A 21,588-nucleotide genomic window follows, 5' to 3' on the forward strand; every position below is an offset into this window, starting at 1 on the left:
TTAATTTTCCTACGTCACTTGGTGACTTTCATTCTGCTCTGAGATTTCATCAACATCAAATGAACACAAAAATCCAGCCACGTGATTTCAGCGATGTCATCGAAGAGTGGAGATGAATTAACAAATATATATATATATATATATTTTTTTTTTGCGTTATCACCACTTTACAAAACCCTTAATTTACCCATTCTGGTTTTAAGATAGTCAAGTAAGAAGTTCATACAAATTAGATAATTGTCTTCAAGTCGAAATAAAAACCCTACTAAAATTGCAAATTTGTTTTTATTATTATTTAATACACAATGTGTGACAAGCCAACATGTTAAAACTTTGGTATAAATAATAATAGTCCTTCGACCAAAAATACTTTCATCTTGAACAATTCAAATATTTAATTACTTATTAATATGTTTTAATTAACAAATTCACAATAAAATTATAATATGTGTCTATATCGTAGTATAACAATGCGAAATGACATTCAGGAAACCGTCCTCGGCAGTAGAAGTGAGTGAGATGTGTTGACGTTTCTGATTTGAGAGCTGCATGTTGGCATTGGTCTCCCGGTACGGATACAACAAGTAACTATACATAGTTTGGGAATCTTATGAGTTTTTTTTTTAATTTGTATAAACATTGAACATTTCTATGAACTTATGAACCAGTTAAAAATACATCTTCTCCATACAATTATTTAAATTAACTATCATTCACACACTAGTTTTAGTCTTAAACGTGAATTTGGGTTAGAACAAGAATACGCGCAATCCATCGGGAGCTAGTGCTGTAATCTGCTCTACCGGCCAAGCTTCGTACTGATCATACCCAAGCCTTCGTCTCTATCGACTGTACAAGGGCTAACCCTGTTTCAGCCCTAGGAGTACGAGGTAATGGCCTCTGGGAAATAATTGAAGCCCACACCTTGTATGTGTCTGGCGACTTGCATTAAAAAAAATAATAATAATAATTGTTTGTCTCCTAGTGTAGCAATGGGGTCAAAAATCACTATGGAAGTTCTTACGGAACTTGGTAGTCTATCATTATTTACATAAAATGAATGGCTCGGGGACTGGTACATAAACATTGGAATAACTCATCGATTTAAGTGTCTACTCCGTTCCATCACCTCGCGGAGTTCTGCCTGGTGGCGTTGTCGTTACGGCTTGCGTGGTTGTCATTGCTATCGTGGTCGTCATCGCTGTGGTCGCCACCGTTGTCGTTGTAGGGGGCATGGTCGTGGTCTTGACCGATGTGGTGGCTTGAGTCGTAGCTTGAGTCGTCGTGGCTTGAGTTGTGGTCGGCGATGTCGTGGTCGTAGGTTTCTTACATGGATTCTCATTGCTGTCGTCTCCGTTGTCATCGTCCCCGTCATCGCTGTCATCGTTGCCACTGTCACCGCACTCGGAACTGTCATCGCCGTCGCTGTCATCACGGACAATTCGCTGACGATTCTTCATGCGACGGAACTTTCTCAGGGGGCGACTATCAGAGATCTGTGCTAAGAAGAGCGCTGTGAACAAAACAGGAATGTGATAGTATTATAAGACAAAATGTCATATTTGGTTACAAAAGCTATACGTACAAAACAACTTTGGTGATCAAGCTGAAACAATTAAAACAAGTTTTTACCGGGTTACAGACCAATAAATGCTTAGCCAGGTTGAGACTTAGCTTGAAGGTTTGAAACCAGGATGTGTAAGTTGAATGTCGTACCCATATTTTTTTTCTTTTCTTTTTTCTTTAAGAAGAGATACTGTCAGCGGGCAATAATCAGCTCACAGATGGCATCATAATAGGATTGAACTTAGTCAACTTAATATCTAGTATAATAACAGATGTATGGTTGACTCGTTAATTCCGGCGTTCCGGCCTTGAAAGAAAGTACTCTGTTAGGGCAGTTCCCGAATTCCGGTTGTAATTAAACGGCGCTTCGGGTCTTACGCTTTGGGCTACAAAAAGCGATTGTTAAACGGAAAATTAATTGACATTTTGTGGTTTTGTGCAACTCTCATGACAAAACACTGTCCACTATTTTGTAGAACCGAAATGGTTGACTACACAACAAGGCGAACCCATTATTGCCGTATAATTCTAGAGGCAAAAATATTTAATGGCAACTTACTCATCAATACACACCGGTGTGTTTCAGTGCTTGAAAAACTCTATCCAAACAGAGAGGAATTTAAAGGTAATTTGCCCCTTTAATTCAATCGCAGAACATCCCAGTAATTATCCCCGTAAAGTTTGAAATTTCTCATTCGTACCCATTTCCGGGCCCCAATACTTTCCCCAAAACATTGATTCGAATATGAATTTAGCTGACTCAAACAAACACATCATTGAAAAGTTACAAATTCTTATATGTTAATCTCAAAAACATGATGGCTAAACAGTTAAGATTTTTTTTTTTTTTTTTTTTTAAGATATAGGCCTAATAAAAACATGTGTTGCGATAGTTTTTTCATTGTTATAATACATGTCAAAATCATGTTTGTTTTCATCGAATCATCATTGAGTATGAGAAGATGTGTCAATATTGCATTATTTCCCGAATACCTTAAATGATGAACTGGTTGTTGTTTTCTACATGTTGGTTGACTGATCAGTTTCTAGAAAACAGTCCTATGATAACAGTTTTGGTTGTCAAAAATATGGTTTAAAGGGTGTATGTACTTTTTGTAGGACAAACAACACAATGTCCAAAGATTTACACCAAAGTTACACAGTTTGAACATAATGATAGTAGAAAGCTTCTCTGAAAATATTACGTGCTGAGGTGCTGCAGTTTTGGGGTAATAAATAAAACAATGTCATGAAAATAGTTTTCGTCTCATGAGACGAACATTATTTTAAGCATTTGCAAACGTATTTTCATTACATTGTTTTTACTAATTTCTCAAAAACTAAGGCACCTCAGTAAGTAATATTTGAAAGGAAGCTTTCCACTACCATTATCTTCAAACCCTGTAAGTTTAATGTAAATCTATGGACAATTTGAAAAAGTACCCAAATCCTTTAACTAAACAAAAATAATTACTTACTCAAAGCTGCGACCAGCAAGAACGTTGTAATAATCTTAGCTGAAGTCATTCTCGTAGGTCAGTTTACTTCACGATTTATTTTCGTACCACAAATAAAACTCAGCGAACAGAATTTGTTTTCCCACGTCCTGCTGCAGTCACTCAATCTTAATAATTAGAATCACAGGATTTAACATTCATCCTTTTATGCTGATCCGTTGGTGTCCGTTTTGTTGTTATTTTGTTTTGTTCGTGGCTGTTAAGTAAATCGAAACTAGAAAACGTCACTGTATTGTTCCGTTGGCGAATACAAAAGCTGTCATGGCGGACGTTCGCTTAACAGGATGTAAAGTTCTATAGTACACCGTTCTGGTAAAAGTTAATTGACTTGTCAGATGCGCGTATGCTGATTCACAAAATGATTACGTCATGATTTTTTTAAAACAGCCGTGGTTATTTAACGAATTAAAGTTAAAGTGTGAACTATTAAACGTGCCAGAGTTTCCAGAAACATGTCTTTTTATGTAAGTTCATGCTAAAAGCTTAATTTTGGGGATGAAGTAAATAACATTAAAAATAGGTTTTAATCGGGCGTTCTAAAACAATTAAAGCAAACATAAATGTTAAAGAATGCAGGATGTATGAGGTAAATCTATAAAATATTAAAACTTGTTGCCGTGCACAAACAAATCAAGCAATAAAGGCATCGTATGAAACAATATAATACTATTGAAGTCTTATATGGCGCCGCTAATATCCACCAGACTAGGTACTCAAGGCGCTGAGTATGTACAAACTTTCAGAAAGATCTATAGGTTATTGAAGTGATGCATTCTGAGACCCTATTATTTATAGCACCTTATACGGGTTTACAAGGTGCTACGGCGCATACAGTAGCCACAGCCAGGAACAGCGGGGCGAACCCCTTCTCTTTTCAATAAGTGAAATGGGTTATTTTACATGCGTTTCAACACACCGGACGCAACGGCCTTACGTCAAATCCGAATAAACGTTTAAACAAACAATCACATTAACGTAATTTTCCTTAAACTAGAAATGTATTTTAATGTTGTTTGTCTGTATGTCCCTAATAAATATGCCTTTTTGAGTAAAATTAAAATAAAAAAATCATACAGTTTATTGAAAATCAAGATGACTATGGTTAAACACAAATACTTATTGCAATATAATTATTATTAATCTGCTTAAATAACAACAAATAATAAGATGATAATATGGTAGCATCGAAGTTGCAATTATTGTCCCTTTAAAGGCAGTGTGTACTTTTGGTATAATTGTCAACAGTATCCCATGCACAATGAGTAAACCAACAAACCTGTGCAAATTTGGGCTCAAACCAAGTTGCTTTAAGATGCCTAAAAGGGGGCTTTATGTCTGAAGTCTATCACGGATTCAATTTGAGGGTTGGACAATCCTATTTCTCTACTACTGTAATGTCAGTTCTAAAAACGATTTATAATAATTTTTTAATCGATGTTTAAAACGATGGAGTTTTTTTCAGAGCAGGGTACATTTCCAGTGCTCTTTTTCAATTGAGTGTTATTATGGTCAATAATGGCTGAAGAAATCACAGTGCTGGCGATGCTAGGGAGTTCATATTTGGAAAACAAACCATTAATAAGAATGACAATATTCAAAACTCACTACATAATCGTGTGCAAACGATTGGTATTCTTAAAACAATGTAGACATTTGCTTTATCATTGATCATAGGCTTACTTGAGTCCTTGAATGGTCAAAGCAGGCTTGTGGCTGTACATGGAATTATGAACTGTCACCATGTTATTTCATGTGTGCACGTACCCTTCACACAGCCGTCGATTTCACAAAGAGTAATAGGACTCGTCTTATCTCGAGTTCGGACGAGCAACTCGTCCTAACTAACTTAGGATTAATCTTAAGGTCTGCATGCTACAGTGCAGGGTTGGGACTCGTCCTAAGTCCTAAGATTAGTCTTAAGTTAGGAAGAGTTTTGTGAAATCGACGGCTGGAGTAATAATTCAACGTTCAACCTTTGACCTGCTGTGACCATTGAACTTGTGCCCCTGGTATAACACTACATTTCGAGTGTTCAATTTATAATAAGTTTATTTACTGGAACCTTTAACTCAACATGGCAATACTTGATACTTTTAAAGGTAACAAGGCAACGGCGGTTTTATAGCCGAACATTCTTAATCTTAATTTAAAGGGTGGGAAGGGACAGGGTGGGGGTGGGATGGAGGTGGCGGGACGGGGATGGGGGGGGGGGCAGAACATTATTATGTTTGAGCACTAGACTGCATTTTGCATATGTTTATTATAAAATGAAGCAGCTTTTAATAATGAGGAAATTGGCGTCTTTAGGTCCTGGTTGCAGAGATTTGCCGGTAAAGTGTTTTTTTATCATTACCTAGTTCTGAGAATGCGCCATTTTCCGGGAGTGTCTGTTTCCTGATAAGTCTGCTGCCACCATGTGTCTAAAAATGTAATAGTTGCTCTATTTTCATGGAGGGCTGGGGCGTGAGAAAACAATAATATGTTCGACCATTACAATTCGAGGTTCTACTACTTAGAAGTGTATTCGATAGTTAATGTCATTTGACAAAATTTGTTTATCGAGTTGGCCAATGTGTTTCTCAATCATGCACCGTGTCCGAAGTGGCAGCTACGGTTACTGTTAGGCTTCAGCTAGATCACGGCGTCATCATGCAATGAAGTTTAGTAAGTCCTTAGCAACAGCGGAACAACAGGTAGCCGCAGCATTCAATTCTCATACGACAATACTACTCCCCGGAACACAAACAAGACTTTAAAGAGACGTTAGTCCGATTACTTTTGAATTTGTGTATATGGTCTTCTAACACCGTTTAAGACATGAACTCTGACAGCAATGACCACCGATCAACATTGGGTCTAAAAGGACGTGTCCAATTTAGCGGCTACAGCTACGGCTACGGCTAGATTTCAGCGTCGTCAAGCTTTGACGCAAGATACGTCCTTAGCAACAAACGTGGAAACAGCCATAGCCGTAGTTATAGCCGCCAATTCGGACTCGGCCTATCAATACTCATGCCACTCAATACTCATCAAGTGTCATGCCATACGATTTATGCTGGTGGTCCAGAGTTAGATCGTCGTTGTGTATGCTTTCCAATCACAATAGCGATAACACCTACCAGTGTCACGGCTCCGATGGACGACAGCGAGATTGCAATACGGGTCTTGGTGGCGTCACTCAGCCCCTGTGAGGTTTTATCGTCTTCATCCTCTGTGGGTGGGGGCGTGGTGGCACCAGGCTGCTCAGTCGTGACCCCGTCAGAAAGCTGCTTTGCCTTTTCAGCAAGTTTGTTCAACTTGAGGTCAGTTGACTCGGTATCCTCTGATGCCTTGTTATCCACCGGTTCCTCTATGTCCATTGGTTCCTCTGTACCCACTGATTTATTTTCATCCATTGGTGCCTCATTGTCAACTGATGCCTCTTTCTCCACGGGTACCTCTTCGACAGGGACCCCTCCGCTGGTGGTCATCACGCTTGAGGATTCAAGTTCACTTCCCTCGGCAACCTCTGAGCTCTCATCATCAGCCTCACTCTGTTGTCCGATGTCGGCTCCCTGCTCCTCCTCGCTATCTGTGGTAACTCCGGCTGTCTGTGCAGCTCCTTCGGAAACTTCAGAGCTCTCATCGCCAGCTTCGCCCATCTCTGCTCCCTCCCCGTCACCACCAACCATCTCTGGAGCGTCCATACCCTCACCCTCAGGTTGCCCTCCATTGATAGCGATGAAGGGATTAGTGCCTCCCGCTGGGGTCTCCTCTTTCTCCTCGCCGCCCATAACCGGCATACCTCCCGTTGATTCCTCACCATCAGCCTCCTCTCCTTCCATCTCTTCATTCTCCTCCCCAGCCTCAGCTGCCTCCGATTCGTCTTCTGGTTCATTTTGCTCGTTAGCCTCCTCCTCCGTCTCCTCCTCCTCCCCATTCTGCTCTGCGACAGCAGCAGCTTCCATGGCGGCACCTCCGGCCTCAGTGCTCTCCACGTCGCCATCTCCCTGACCGGTCATCTGTGGTTTGGGGACGACCTTCCCGCCGATGTTTCCGAAGAATACCCCCATCCCCTGCCGATCGACCTCTCCTGCCGTTCCACCGGCCGCGTTGTCGGTACCCATCTGAGCAGCTGCATCAACCTGTTCGTTGCTCTCGTCATTCTGGGCAAATGCTGTGCCTGGGGAGTTACACAAAAAACATACGGATGAAAACAGCCTAATATATACAGTGATATTTTTCTTAAGAGGTTGAAGTGAATATTATTCAGTGCGCAAACATTCGTTTGTGTGTGAGTACACCACAAATAAATAATAAACGCCGATGCACCTATTTTAAAGTAGTCACAACTTTTTTTTAGTCGACATGTCTATACCATCAACTATTTTGTTTTCGTATGTTATCGTTTGTCCCTTTAATGACGTGTTTGTTTGTTTGTTTGTTTGTTTGTTTGTTTGTTTGTTTGTTTGTTTGTTTGTTTGTTTGTTTGTTTGTTTGTTTGTTTGTTTGTTTGTTTGTTTGTTTGTTTGTTTGTTTGTTTGTTTGTTTGTTTGTTTGTTTGTTTGTTTGTTTGTTTGTTTGTTTGTTTGTTTGTTTGTTTGTTTGTTTGTTTGTTTGTTTGTTTGTTTGTTTGTTTGTTTGTTTGTTTGTTTGTTTGTTTGTTTGTTTGTTTGTTTGTTTGTTTGTTTGTTTGTTTGTTTGTTTGTTTGTTTGTTTGTTTGTTTGTTTGTTTGTTTGTTTGTTTGTTTGTTTGTTTGTTTGTTTGTTTGTTTGTTTGTTTGTTTGTTTGTTTGTTTGTTTGTTTGTTTGTTTGTTTGTTTGTTTGTTTGTTTGTTTGTTTGTTTGTTTGTTTGTTTGTTTGTTTGTTTGTTTGTTTGTTTGTTTGTTTGTTTGTTTGTTTGTTTGTTTGTTTGTTTGTTTGTTTGTTTGTTTGTTTGTTTGTTTGTTTGTTTGTTTGTTTGTTTGTTTGTTTGTTTGTTTGTTTGTTTGTTTGTTTGTTTGTTTGTTTGTTTGTTTGTTTGTTTGTTTGTTTGTTTGTTTGTTTGTTTGTTTGTTTGTTTGTTTGTTTGTTTGTTTGTTTATAATTGACTGCACAAATCTATAGGAGGCAAAACCATGTTAACATTCAAAAGCAAACAATGCACTTTCATGATGTTTGATAAGTTTTATTATCAATGATGCAGGTGACCGGGTATAGCAAAATGACAGCTGTTTCGAAGAAACAACCTAATTTAAAAGCAAACCTTGCTCCTTCAATGTTAAAACTAAACAAATATGAGTGTAAATGTCAGCTGTCATGTGACTCATTATCAAGTGACTCATGGTCATGTGACTTATATATCTAAAATAAGACGACATTATGGCTCCGATGTTGATGTTGATGTTGAGTTTGTTTTCAAACTACAGAAAAATGATTTAAAAAAAAAAAAAAAAAAAAAAAAAAAAAGCCATTTTATCAAAATTGTTCACTAAAATAAATGTGCGCCATGGGAGGGCTTCTGTATGATATTAAACGAACATCTTCCTGAATATTTGTTGCAATAACTTCGTACACTAACCATTCCAGTTTTATATCAAGATTTTCGACAATAATTTTACAATGATTTTAAAATATTGGTCGACAGTAAAATATTGGTCGACAGTTTTGTTTTCAGAATCACTTGCACATCCTCATAGTTTCTTGAATCAGCTTACGTTGAACAACTCATGGATAAGCACAACCATATATTTACTACCCCCCCCACCCCACCCCAACATATTTAACTAAGCATGTAAGCACAACACCTTGCTAAGCACAGCATCGAATTTTCCTTAGAAGTAACAGGTTTAACCTGCAAGCCAGAATTACATTGAGCTTGCATTTTTATGGCTGGTGCCGCACTCAATATTTGCTTAGCAAGTGTATGTTATATAAGCAGAATTTCTGCTAGACAGATTTATGAAGTTTATGCTGCAAACAAAGTAAATTTAATTGATACCTTACCCAAACAGAAAAAAAGCCGGGAAAGTTTTGGTGAAGATTTGACTTAAACCAAATTGTACATCAAAATAGACAGACAAACCGACACAACCCCAAACTATCAGCCTAGTCCCATTAAGTTTTTGCTTTTTGCCCAAAGGAATCTTTAGTTTTTATAACAGCTAACATTGCAATCGGAAGATCTGCTCAAGTAGTATGCGAAATCTTGCATTTCCAAGATGGCTGCCATTTTCAAATAATTGTCTAAGTATATTCCCAAACGGCCGATGTTTCCACCAATCCATGATCCTAAACCGTAACAGAATAAATTAATTAAAAGCTGAAATATGACTAACTTACCGATAAGAAGAACAACGATAAGAACAGACAATGCATTCATCTTAGACGCCATTGTAGCTAATATCGAGACGTCCTGAAGCCGGCTGAGCGAGAGAGAAAAAAAGGACCGAGAAACGTGGATGTCTCACACCGGCTGGGATTGTCGCATGCCCAAGGATGTATAGAATCACGGTACTAGCTGACTCACCGCAACGTGTTCCAGGCCCCCTTCACGTGAGAAGTTGACAGACCCTGTTTACCACAAAATGTAGTTGGGGTCATTCATACCACGTACATTATTAAAATAAACTTGTGCTTATGCTTACTGAAAAATATAAAAGGCAAGCTTACGTCATGTTGTACGTTACGGTGACATCTTGGCATCGAAATGATGTTTGAATTTCCGGTTCGAACCGGAAGAGACTCCATTAGAAAAATTAACTCCCTTGATGTTTTTAATTTTGGCCTGTAATTACGTCGAGCATTTTGGTTGGCTCTATGGTGTCATTAAACACAGACTGTGGCGTGAGATAAAAATATATCTTGGCAACACAGTTGCTTCTTGCGGTTAAAGTTGTTTTTAACAAAGACGTCGTTGACAGAATATAGGATGGGTCAATTAAGGACAATGGGTGGTGGACTAAAAGGTTTCAGTCAAGAAATCAGCAAGTGCCTAGAGGAAACCTTCAAAACATTTGTTTCCTTAAAGGGAAGACAACACGCTTAATTTTACAGACCTATCAAATAATATGTTAAGGTTATAGAGTGATCGCTTGGTAATTGGAACCCTACTGTTTGTTTAAATACAACTTAGCTGTAAGTATGATACCATAAAACTAACAGTGGACAATTTAGTTGAAAAGGTGTTCGTGTTTGTTAGATTATAGCGAAAAATTGGGAGTTGTGATGTTCAAGCCGAAATCTAATCTGCAACTAGAATACACGATCTGAGAAACTGAACTGTCGGTAAAGGTTTTTTTTTTTTTCTTTCTTTTTTTTTTTCCGGGGGGGGGGGGGATAACAACATTAATATTTCCCAATAACCTTTCAACAGAGAAGCTCCTCAAATACAGTACACAAACAAAATCTGTGAAGCCACCTCCTCCACTCATTATGCGATGATTTTGTCTACACCTTCCCCGAATGATTTATTTTTAATTACGCCATCTGCCATTGTTTGTGGTTTTTTATTTCATTTCAGAGGGAACACTACTGGGTAGGAATTGTGCCAGCATGACCTTCGCAGTCAGTGAGATTTTATTTTGACAGCATAACGTTCTTTTAAAAATGCTACTGAGTCTTTTATCATCAAAGTTATGTTTACTTAAACATACAAACAACAAAAAGTAATTCCCAACATGTTGGGTGGAATAACTATTTGTTGTTTGTCTGTTTTTGTTGTTGTTGTTTTTTACGCCATCTGCCATTTGAAGACAAAAGACTTTTGAAAGAACGTCATGCTGTCAAAGTGTTTTTATTTTTTATTTTTTATTATCATTTTAACCAAAACTAGTCTAAACTGTAATAGTTTAGACGTGGTATAAACTTTAAATTTTATATAAACATTATAAAGAAGCTAAACAAATCGAGCCTTTACTGGAAACAGAATTCTCAAATTAAGTTGTGATTTCCTGGATACACGTGTTGTTGTTTTTTTTCCCGTCGAAATTACTGACAAACACAAACACATTATTAATGTGGCGCTAACTTTCAACAGTTTTTGATTGAATTACTAGACGGAAACTGTTCATTCAGTTTGGCCTTAAACTCTAATCGAGGGACAGTTAACTTCGTGTTGAGCAACATTGAATGTCTCATTTTTGATTTCCTGATGTTTTCCCTTTAAAATCTGTGTTTATTTTACCTAAAATGGTTACAAGTTGCAATGTTTAGGTTTTGAAACAAACAAAAAGAGAGCTGATAGACCTCTTGTTAAGTAATAAGGTTGTGTAAAGTTCCGGTCATTACTCACTGTCTGACCCGACTTCCCGGTTAGTCGAGGTCAAGAGGTTAGATTATGTAAGGTGCAGTCTCGTGAAGAGTTTCTTTAAGTAGTGAGGTGTAAAAGAGTGCGGATTCATAATGTGCCCCGTGGGTTTGTTTTCTAACTGAACGGATTCAATTATTTATGTGTGGTGTCTGGCTCAAAGCTTTTGCCGACTTTAATTTGTTTGTCAAAATCAAAGACGGCCACAAAGATGGCCGCCAAATTACGCCATGTATCTATTTATTCAAAATTGGAAACCTCACAATTAACTGGACACTTTCAAATAGTAGACACAAGTTAGACAAAAGTATCAATGAAGTGCGTCACCCCCCCCCCCCCCCAACCACCACTTCCAACCGGACTAAAGTTATTGCATAAAGTAAAACGAAAATGACAATCAAGAAATGTAAATAGTATTCATAAATCGTGCACAAAGTGGAGAGTTGGCTCGCTCTTCGGTCACAATGGAATTTTACATTAGTCAAATTGTATCTCCCAGAAGAAGAAATTAGCTCGAGTAACCGGCTTTTAGATGTCTATGGTCCCCCCCCCCTCTTCGGTTGATATTAATGGTTGGGATTACCTAAATACAGCGGACACTATTGATAATTGTCAAAGACCAGTCTTCTCACTTGGTGTATATCAACATATGCATAAATATACAAACATGTGAAAATTTCAGCTCAATCGGTCGTCGGAGTTACAAGATAACTATGAAATAAAAAAGCACCCTTGTCACACGAAGTTGTGTGCTTTTAGATGCTTGATTTCGAGACCTCAAATTCTAAACTTGAGGTCATGAAATCAAATTCGTGGAAAATTACTTCTTTCTCGAAAACTACGTCACTTCAGAGGGAGCTGTTTCTCACAATGTGTTATACTACCAACCTCTCCCCATTACTCGTAACCAAGTGAGGTTTTATGCTGATAATTCTTTTGAGTAATTACCAATAGTGTCCACTGCCTTGAAACAACCGTTTTTAACCAAAACATGCATATTGAACCACATCGGTATTATTAAGGGAGGCCATATCGTTTTGGTTTAGTTAAACATATTTACCCATCTACTCACTTAAGTCGTATAAATAATTTCCAAGATAATGTACCAACTTTACAATAGCGTCAAGCGAAAAAAAAAAAAAAAAAAAAAAAAAACAATTTGTAATGAATCTTTTCATATTCACAAAATGTAGGTTTCTCATTGAAGTCATTGAAACCAACGCGAGGTTAAATGGTAAACTATTCTGAAACCATTAAAGGAACACGTTGCCTTGGATCGGACGAGTTGGTCAAAACAAAAGCGTTTGTAACCGTTTTTTATAAAATGCATATATGGTTGGAAAGATGTTTTAAAAGTAGAATACAATGATCCACACAAGTTTGCCTCGAAATTGCGTGGTTTTCCTTCTACTGTGCGAACTAACATGGTCGGCCATTTATGGGAGTCAAAATTTTGACCCCCATAAATGGCCGACGTGTTAGTCGGCAAGGTAAAAGGAAAACCACGCAATTTCGAGGCATGTTTGTGTGGATCATTGTATTCTACTTTTACAACATCTTTCTACCCATATGCATTTTATAAAAAACGGTTACAAACGCTTTTCAAAGACCAACTCGACCGATCCAAGGCAACGTGTTCCTTTAAGTAACGCACTTGTCATCGCACGCAGGGAGAATGACGAGATAAAATCTGCTTTTATACTTTCCTGTACGTCAGAGCTCCTATTTATAAAACATGATGAGTAACAAACATTTCTTATTATGAAAAGCCGACCATGCACATGTATGTGTATGTCTCTGATGTTTTATCCCCAAACCCACCATTGCAACCAAGTCCAAAATAGGAAGACCTAATTAGTGACACGGGCAATGTGTCAGTTTCCGCAAGTTAACAATTCAATTTATCAGCCACGGGTTTGAACTGTATTGTTACTGAAGACTTATGCAACTAGTTGTTGTTATGCAAAACAAGTAAATGAGCATCTCAAAATAGATTCACCGCCATACTTTATGGAATGGAGACAAGGTTACATCGTACACTTGAGTGTGACTCCTAAACTAAAGACACTCCTAAACTCATGAGACTGCCAAAAAAGGATTGATGGTTCAATTCGTGTTAGGTGATTCGGAGGTCGCGGGTTCAATTTCCGCTATAGACAAATGTGTATGGCTTCAAACCCGCTTTTATTTACATTTACTTACTCAGTTTTCATCTTGTACTTTATTACTTGACAGAGAGACACGTAATTATAAAAAATAAAAAATAAAATAAACAAGTAGTTAAACATACCCATTTCATGTTTAAATTGTATACAAATGGTTCATTCTCCACGACAGTAAGCGTTGAAAGTCGTTTATATTACAAATTAAGTACCGAATGTGTCTGAATTGTCAAATTTATCGCTCCCTGAGCGTTTTATTCGTTTTACTTTTTGCAACAATGTCCTGCAATTGTGTAACCGGGTTTTCAATATTTTCACTTGACCCAGATGGGCAATCGATCTCACACTTCAAGAGGTTTGTCAGTTTATGTATATGGTGTATTACATAAAGTGCCTACACTGCCAGACACCGATTTGTTAGCCAAACACAATAATTGTGTAATACTTATTATGTAATGTTCGTGTAACCGAAGTTTGCGACTTCAATGGAGGTTCCATTCTTATAACTATTGAGTTTTGTGCTCCCATCCAGTGATGTTCTAGTAAAACTCTAAAGCATTTATTGTTTATTTTTTATCTTATTTTATTTTTTATACACTTCTTCGTTTGCTTTACTGCTAAAGAAGTTCCAAAATGATTTAAAACAGACAAACAGAATAAAACAAACATCGCTTTAACGTTTGTTAAGTTATTTTATTTAAATTTTTAAAACCTGCACGTTACTTTTCTTAAAATGAAAAATACCAGGCAATTTTATATACACATTGTCAAGCAATTATGAATGACAATACAACTATTCTATACATTGATATTAACGATCATTTTGTGTATTTTGTTTTCGTTTTATTCATTGCTGTCCCATGCATCAACATAGGAGCATGGTCCAATCAGGGTTTGATTCATGAAGGCCATGTCACGCAAGCGAAAAGAAGCACTTATAATTCAGCATGCATTTTTGTCTTACTACCCTACTGTACATTAAAACAAATATAATGACTTTATCATGTGGATTGATGTTCACCCTGTCTGTAAATTGCCTTGATGACATGGTCTTTAGAAATTCCTACGAATACCAATATGTTGTGCTGCAAAGCTCAGTGGATATGTGTTTTCCGGAATATTGTTGTAAACCTTTGTCCTGCGAGACGTTTCCATCCCCTAAAAATCTTCAGTTACCTTCACCCAAAATTTGCCCAACATTTACACGTTGGTCTAGACTGGTGTAGTATGGTACCGGTATCAATTGGGTGAAATTGGAGCTACATAATTAATTAGGACCGGTCAACAGAGGCCGAATACGCGTGCTAGTGTCTTATGTAATAACTTGCCCTATCTCAAGAGATCACAGGTTAAAGTTCAGTGCAATGAAATGACCTAAGTCAATGACCTTAGTCAACCAGTATTTTAAATTACAGTAATATGACATCTCATTCACCACGCCAAGGAGATTATTTTTTTTGAACGCATTTCCTTAAAATCTCTCAAAATTATTCCTGTTTGGAAAAAACAGCTTTTCATTTTTTTTTTTGAAAAATTTAAATAAACGGACCGAAGGTAATAAACTGTTTCACGATCTAGTCCGCTATTTTGAGAAAGCGATATTTTAGTTTTACATACCTGGCTGTGTTCTATGTGTTCAATTCAAAAGAACAACACAATGGATTTAAGGGACCATTTTGTAGAATATAATTACATTCTACTTTAAAACAGTAATTTTTGAACAAACATTCTTTCTTAACATTCTAATAGACAAGAAAGCGCACAATCCAAAGGCAATGTACATATTTGTTGGCTTCAGTTACCATGTAATACAAGTAAATCTTGTTACGGGCAAAATTCTTCTGGTTTAGCTCTATCAAACTTCATCAATGACAATTGACAAAAGTAAATAATTACCTTTTTTTACAAGAGGTAAGATATAGCCAAGATTAAGTCTGCTAGCATGTTTTTTTTTAAATGTTCGTTGATGTGCCCTCTTTTTTACAAGAACCTTTATAATTTTAGAGCAAAGTCTTAATGTAAACATTCCTTCTCACTTGGAAATAAGTATATTTTTAAAGGTAAAAAATGTACAACAATTGTGTGAAATGTATCCAAAAGAATACACTTGACTGCATGTTTTTATGTTCGTAGAAAGCTAAGACAACCAATTAAACGTCTGGTCTAGTACTCTAACTAAATGTCCGCAGAGTTTTTCTGATTTATTTGGGGTCGTTGTTACGGGAGGTAGTTTTCTTAAAGAATTTAGACACGCTAAACATAATGAAACTAATCAATGCACCAACTCCGATCGCTGCAGCAAACATAACCACCGCCATGACTCCCGAGCCTGGTATGCCGCTGCTTTCACTGGTCTCATTCGGCTCGTTAGGCGTCCCGACGCCCCCCTTGACTCGGCCTTCGTGATCCCCAACCTCGTTCCCAAGTACATTCGAGATGATGTTCAAGTTGTTACTCTCCTGTTCGCCAGACTCGATCGGGCTGTTGCGTACACCACCGGGGATGGCGTTGTCTTCAACAGACGTTGTCGTCTCGGCTTCTGTTGGTGTGACATTCATGATTTCATTGTCGACATTATCCCCCTCCTCCTGGTCAGTGCCAGGCTCCTCCCCTCCTCCCTGACCGACTTCACCGTCCAGGTCAAAATCGTTATCGTCCAACTCATGCCAAACCGTCGTCGTCTGAATGAGTATCGACTCCTCGGTATCGACACCGGATTCTTCGATCACAAAATCGGAGTCACCTGCACTGGATGTGCCGTAAGGCTCGGCGTTGTCGGAGCTGCTGAAAACTTCGCTTGACGGTTCGAGACTACTCGACTGCGAGAGAATATCCGAAGTCGATGAGAACTGTGACGCTTCGGACTCGCCACCGCTTCCTTCCTGGTCTATGACGATTTCAGACCATCTTGGACTGAGAGCAACTCCGCCTGATACCAGCTGGGGAACTTGACTCCCAGAGCCTTCAGCTAAAGGGGCGGCCTGGAAGCATTGCACCAACACTGTCAATGGAAAAAAAAAAAAAACAGATAATGAAGAAGGGTGTTTGTTTTAGTTCGGTACACTGCAACATTGACACCATGGTGTTGATATACACAAATGTACTCCTTTCTGGATTAACGTTCGATTATTTTGTTGTGTATCAATATTTGACAATAAACCATGGTGTAAAATGTGTACAAACCCCGTTCTGAACGCACTGCACTCGCCCTAACCCATTTATGCGTCAGGTTGACCACGAAAACAAGTTTGTAAGAAATGCAATTTTAACTCGGATTCTGCGTATAGTTAGATCCATTTACTAACAAACTATCGGTCAATAATAACTCAGATCGGGTCAAAAGCCTCAAAGTTCCTGGAATCCTGGTTATTTGTAACACGCGAGTTTTGTACAGAGAGTAAGCGCTTTTGAGCCCCATTTATTATACAGTGAATATCATCTAATATTGCGTCTAGTATATATGAACCCTAATAAAAAAAAAAACCGCACATGGTAAACCACTTAATATTATCTGGGTTTAAAGGGAATACACACTATTGATAGTTGTCAAAGACCAGTGTTCGCACTTGGTGTATCTCGACATATGCATACTACAAACCTGTGGAAACTTCAGCTCAAATGGTCATCGGAGTTGGGAGAAAATGATGAAAGAAAAAAACACCCTTGTTGGACGAATTTGTGTGTTTCATAGGAATAAACGACTTCTAGCTAGAAGTCTTTAGTGAGAAATTACCCCTACTTCAAAATCTATGCTACTTCAGAGAGAACCGTTTCTCACAATGTGTTATACTATCAACAGCTCTCCAATGCTCGTTACCAAGTCAGTTTTAAGTTAATATTTTTTTTTTAGTAATTACCAAACGTGTACCTTCCCTTTAAATCTCCCACTAAGCAAACCTGAAATTAAATTGTTCACGTTTTTCTTAATAATCTACTTTGGTTTCCGGTCTGGGATACTAGACATCCAGAGTGTTCCTTCCGAGGGTTCACCCGGACCAAACACTTTAATGTGGGTCATCAAAGGTTGGAGAGGAAATTAGCCGTGTGAATGGGGCCATTAAGTTTCAAAAAGCGGGATGTTGCAATTATTATTATAGTAGATCTTTCAAGCCACTTCCATTGTCTACAGTCCTGCAAAAGGATGAACCTAATTGTGATGTTGGCCTAGCTTTTAAGAAAGCCAGTTTTTGTTTTCATGGTCATCATTTTATGTTTTGCAAACTTATTGGGACACAATTCGTTTGTTGTATCGCCCGATTCTTTATCAAGTTGTAGTTTTAAAATAAAAACGATTGATTATAAACACAAAAATCAAAAAAGATTAATCTTAAAATAAGTCATTATCACCATAGACATCACACCTTGCTTGAAGACACTGGACACTATTGGTAATTGTCAAAAACCAGTCTTCAACAGAGGGCGGTTAGGATGTAAACCTAAGTTTGGGGTGTCCCCCCCCCCCCCCCCCCCCCGTTCCCGCAATAATGACCTTGTTAATAAACTGGACGGAAATAACAATGAAACATCTAATAGGTATTTCCAGGTCTTGTGTATGACCTTTTGTGGACGAATTGGAACAGTAAACAATGTAGCTGTTCTCTGCAGAGCCGAACCAAAATCTGAAAATATATATAACTCCTTATAAGTATACCTTTTCTTAACAATTTGTTTACCATATGGGGTTGAACTCACATCAGCATGGGATGGAGAGTCACTATTTAAAAAAAAAAAAAAAAAAAAACTTACTTTCAAGATTACCTTTTTATATACAAAAACTCTCGTCAGCACATTTTGTAGTTTTTCATATTTTGTAGTTTTTCATATTTTGGCTATTTCATAATGGTCGTAATTTCTCTAATAACTGTGTGAATTTCTGACAGGGCTTTTCTCATAATTTCTGGTCGACTAAAATTACTGGCATCTCGGGCCCAGAAGGTATTTCACTTGTCTCTTCTCCCAGACCAACCTCCACTCGCAGTATACACGCCTTGCCACACCATCCCATCCCTTCTGAATCCGCTCCCAAGGCCGACCGATACTGTGCAATACTTGCCTTCTCCCCTCTTAATGCTCAACTTCTAAAATGCCTTGAACTGTATCATGCTTTGCAACCATTGTACTTATGATTATTCCAGTTCGAAACAACTGATATGTTAATGCCTAATTAAGACAATCTACCCCGCCCTCTTTCAGTGTTAACTATCCTGCCTTTGTATGATCGTTGTGGGGAATTTTGTATTGTTATCAAATTATGGCACTCGTTTCAATGGCTGGTATGTGAAATACCGTTACTGCAAATAGCACACCATTGCTCTAATCTTTTCAGATTATAGATAGGAAACAAAACTTTATACAGTTTGTAATTGTATATAATTTGTAGGAGGTGGGGGATACCAAGTATTGGCTGTGATATCATCAGATGTTTGATAATGAAGTTATTATTATTATAATGATATGAACATCAGATGAACACGTCGTTTGTTATGTTGGTGTTCTGTCTTCGAACGTTGAGTGACCTTTTAGTGAACGATTTAACAAATGTTGTCTATCAAATCGAAATGTTCATCTATACGGTCACTGGAATGTTGCTTAAGGTCTCCGTCAACTCCAACCTCAATATGCTATGTTATTTTCCCAGAAATATACCACTAAGGATCGATGTGCTTATACAACTGTTCAACCAACCCTAGTCCATACTTGGTCTTATTTTAAAACAAACAAAACAAGGCGAAACTATAATTGTACTGAACCAAGGAGGGTGCGAGATTAAACGGAAGTTGCCAGGCGTTTGCATCTGTTGATTCGGTTATGTTACGATAGCTTAATCAAACGTAACGAATAAACAATAACATGTGAGGAACTTGTTCTAAATTTTGTTGATGGTGTTCTTACTAAAATCAGTTATTTATTTTATTATTACATCTTGTCTGTAGTAGAGTTCCTAAACGAAATGTAAAGCAATTATATACGGTGTTATGACAAATGCCTTTTATATAAATGTTTTGTTTTTGTTTTTATAATGGGGTTCCTTTTTTTGTTTAATGATAGGGTGAATGAAAAACGTTACGTTGTATTTAAACACAGTGGACACTGTTGGTAATTACTCAAAATAATTATCAGCATAAACCCTCACTTGGTAACGAGTAGTGAGGAGAGGTTGACAGTATACAACATTGTGAGAAACGGCTCCCTCTGAAGTTACGTAGTTTTCAAGAAAGAATTAATTTTCCACGAATTTGATTTCGATACCTCACGTTTAGAATTTGAGGTCTCGAAATCAAGCATCTGAAAGCACACAACTTCGTGTTTCATAGTTATCCCGCAACCCCGAAGACCAATCGAGCTCAAACTTTCACTGGTTTGTTATTTTATGCATATGTTGAGATACGCCAAGTGAGAAGACTGGACTTTGACAATTACCAATAGGGCCATTGTCTTTAAAGATACTGGACGCTATTGATAATTGTCGAAGACCAGTCTTCTCACTCTGTGTTTCTCAACATATTGCTTAAAATAACACACTTGTGAAAATTTGAGCTCAATTATTGGTCGTCGAAGTTGCGAGATAATAAGAAAGAAAAAGAAACAACCTTGTCACACGAATTTGTGTGCTTCGGGATGGTTGATTTCGAAACCTCGTAATCTAATTGTGAGGTCTCGCAATCAAATTCGTAGAAAAAATTACTTCATCATCGAAAACTACGTTACTTCAGAGGGAGCCGTTTCTCACAATTTACTATCAACAGCTCCCCGTTACTCGTTACCAAGTAAGGTTTTATGCTAAAATTATTTTGAGTAACCAATAGTGTCCACTGCCTTTTAATAGTTTTTACAGGTAACACGGAGACTATGTGCCTACATGGTTGTACACACAAGTTTACTATTTTTATTCTTAACACCATGCGAGGCTTCAAACATTAAACAACACAAATATTGACACAAAAAAATGAAAAGGGGGAAAGCTAGCATTGGGCTGTAGTATAGCTCACTCTGGTAGCATGTCGCCATGTTAAACTGGGGGTCGCGGGTTCAAGTCCAAATCTAGTCACTTTTTCTTTGTTCGACCCAAAATTATTTAAACGTTATTCATGTCTTGCGGTTGAGTTGGTTTATAAATAAGAACTTGTCGTTAAAACTCCCTTCCTGAGGTCTCTGAATCATGCTCACGTGTCGCGTTTCCTTACCCAGACGTTTCCCCATTTGCGTCATTCACTTAAATTTAACCCCCCATCCCCTTCTTACTCACGCTACGCCCAATGGCGCTGACTGTAAAAGACTGCGTTAAGCATAGGGGATGAATCGCTAAAAAAAAAAAACGGTCAGCGTTGTTGGCTAATAAACATGCCAGACTTACCCATCAAAATCACCGTCACGAGGAGAGAGGTTTGTCCACGGGAAGACATGTCGGCTCAATTCCTGTCCTATGTCTGGACCTCCCGAAGCTTTGAAAACAAAAGAGAGTTTAAGTGGGTCTCTACCACACCAAGTGTGGTTTATGGGTCGTCCACTTGACAAAAAAAAAATAGACGGTCCTTCCGCAGCTTGAAGTTTATCCAGAGCGCCTCACCGTAAACGAGACCTATAATCGAATTATAGTAGTCTCTTCATTATTGGGAGCGTAGTTTAGTTGCTGCTGTCGCTTGCCGGCCAGCAGAAGCCCCCCGAGTTAGGGTCCCACATCCGCTGTGTTTTGTTTTCCTGTCGGTTGATCTTGTCTTGCAGGCAGGCAGGAGTCCCCCCACAGTTTACGTAGAGTTAGAAGAGAGGTGGGGTCCGTGTAGAGTTGAGCACCTACAGGGGGCCGTCACGTCTTTAAGACAAGCTTCGGGGATGTGTTAAAGGCCAAGGAGCAAACTTATAACAACAGTCATCTGTTTCTGTCTTCCACCTTCACTCTCAACGGGTTAAGAGAAATATAAGAAAAAGAGGGAAAAAATAAACTTGAATGTCACATGAAGTGACCGATAGTTATATGCATAGTTCACGCGTCGGTCTCCTAAAGTCAGTTTGGTTGAAACTTCTATCGAATTTGTTCGATCAAATTTGACATTTCCCCTTATCTGTTTCAAAATGATC

The 21,588-nt window shown here is 38.1% G+C and overlaps 3 protein-coding genes across 3 annotated transcripts; all 3 read right to left on the minus strand.

Annotated features, from left to right (window-relative positions):
- Positions 1-321: 321 nt before the first annotated feature.
- Positions 322-3,185, minus strand: LOC139942028 (uncharacterized). Its single transcript, XM_071938697.1, has 2 exons — positions 3,045-3,185; positions 322-1,513 (listed from the first exon to the last, which is right to left on the minus strand). Exons 1-2 carry the CDS (start codon positions 3,091-3,093, stop codon positions 1,113-1,115), a joined length of 450 nt encoding a protein of 149 aa, XP_071794798.1. The 5' UTR covers positions 3,094-3,185; the 3' UTR covers positions 322-1,112.
- A 2,109-nt stretch (positions 3,186-5,294) lies between these two features.
- LOC139942026 (uncharacterized) lies at positions 5,295-9,671 on the minus strand. The gene is made up of 2 exons (XM_071938694.1): positions 9,385-9,671; positions 5,295-7,245 (listed from the first exon to the last, which is right to left on the minus strand). The coding sequence occupies exons 1-2, from the start codon at positions 9,434-9,436 to the stop codon at positions 6,134-6,136; spliced, it is 1,164 nt and encodes a 387-aa protein (XP_071794795.1). The 5' UTR covers positions 9,437-9,671; the 3' UTR covers positions 5,295-6,133.
- A 4,537-nt stretch (positions 9,672-14,208) lies between these two features.
- LOC139942029 (uncharacterized) lies at positions 14,209-21,235 on the minus strand. Its single transcript, XM_071938698.1, has 2 exons — positions 20,867-21,235; positions 14,209-16,513 (listed from the first exon to the last, which is right to left on the minus strand). The coding sequence occupies exons 1-2, from the start codon at positions 20,913-20,915 to the stop codon at positions 15,714-15,716; spliced, it is 849 nt and encodes a 282-aa protein (XP_071794799.1). The 5' UTR covers positions 20,916-21,235; the 3' UTR covers positions 14,209-15,713.
- Positions 21,236-21,588: the final 353 nt, after the last annotated feature.

The sequence above is a fragment of the Asterias amurensis genome, chromosome 9, assembly GCF_032118995.1.
Source record: "Asterias amurensis chromosome 9, ASM3211899v1".
NCBI classification, from domain to species: Eukaryota; Metazoa; Echinodermata; class Asteroidea; order Forcipulatida; family Asteriidae; genus Asterias; species Asterias amurensis.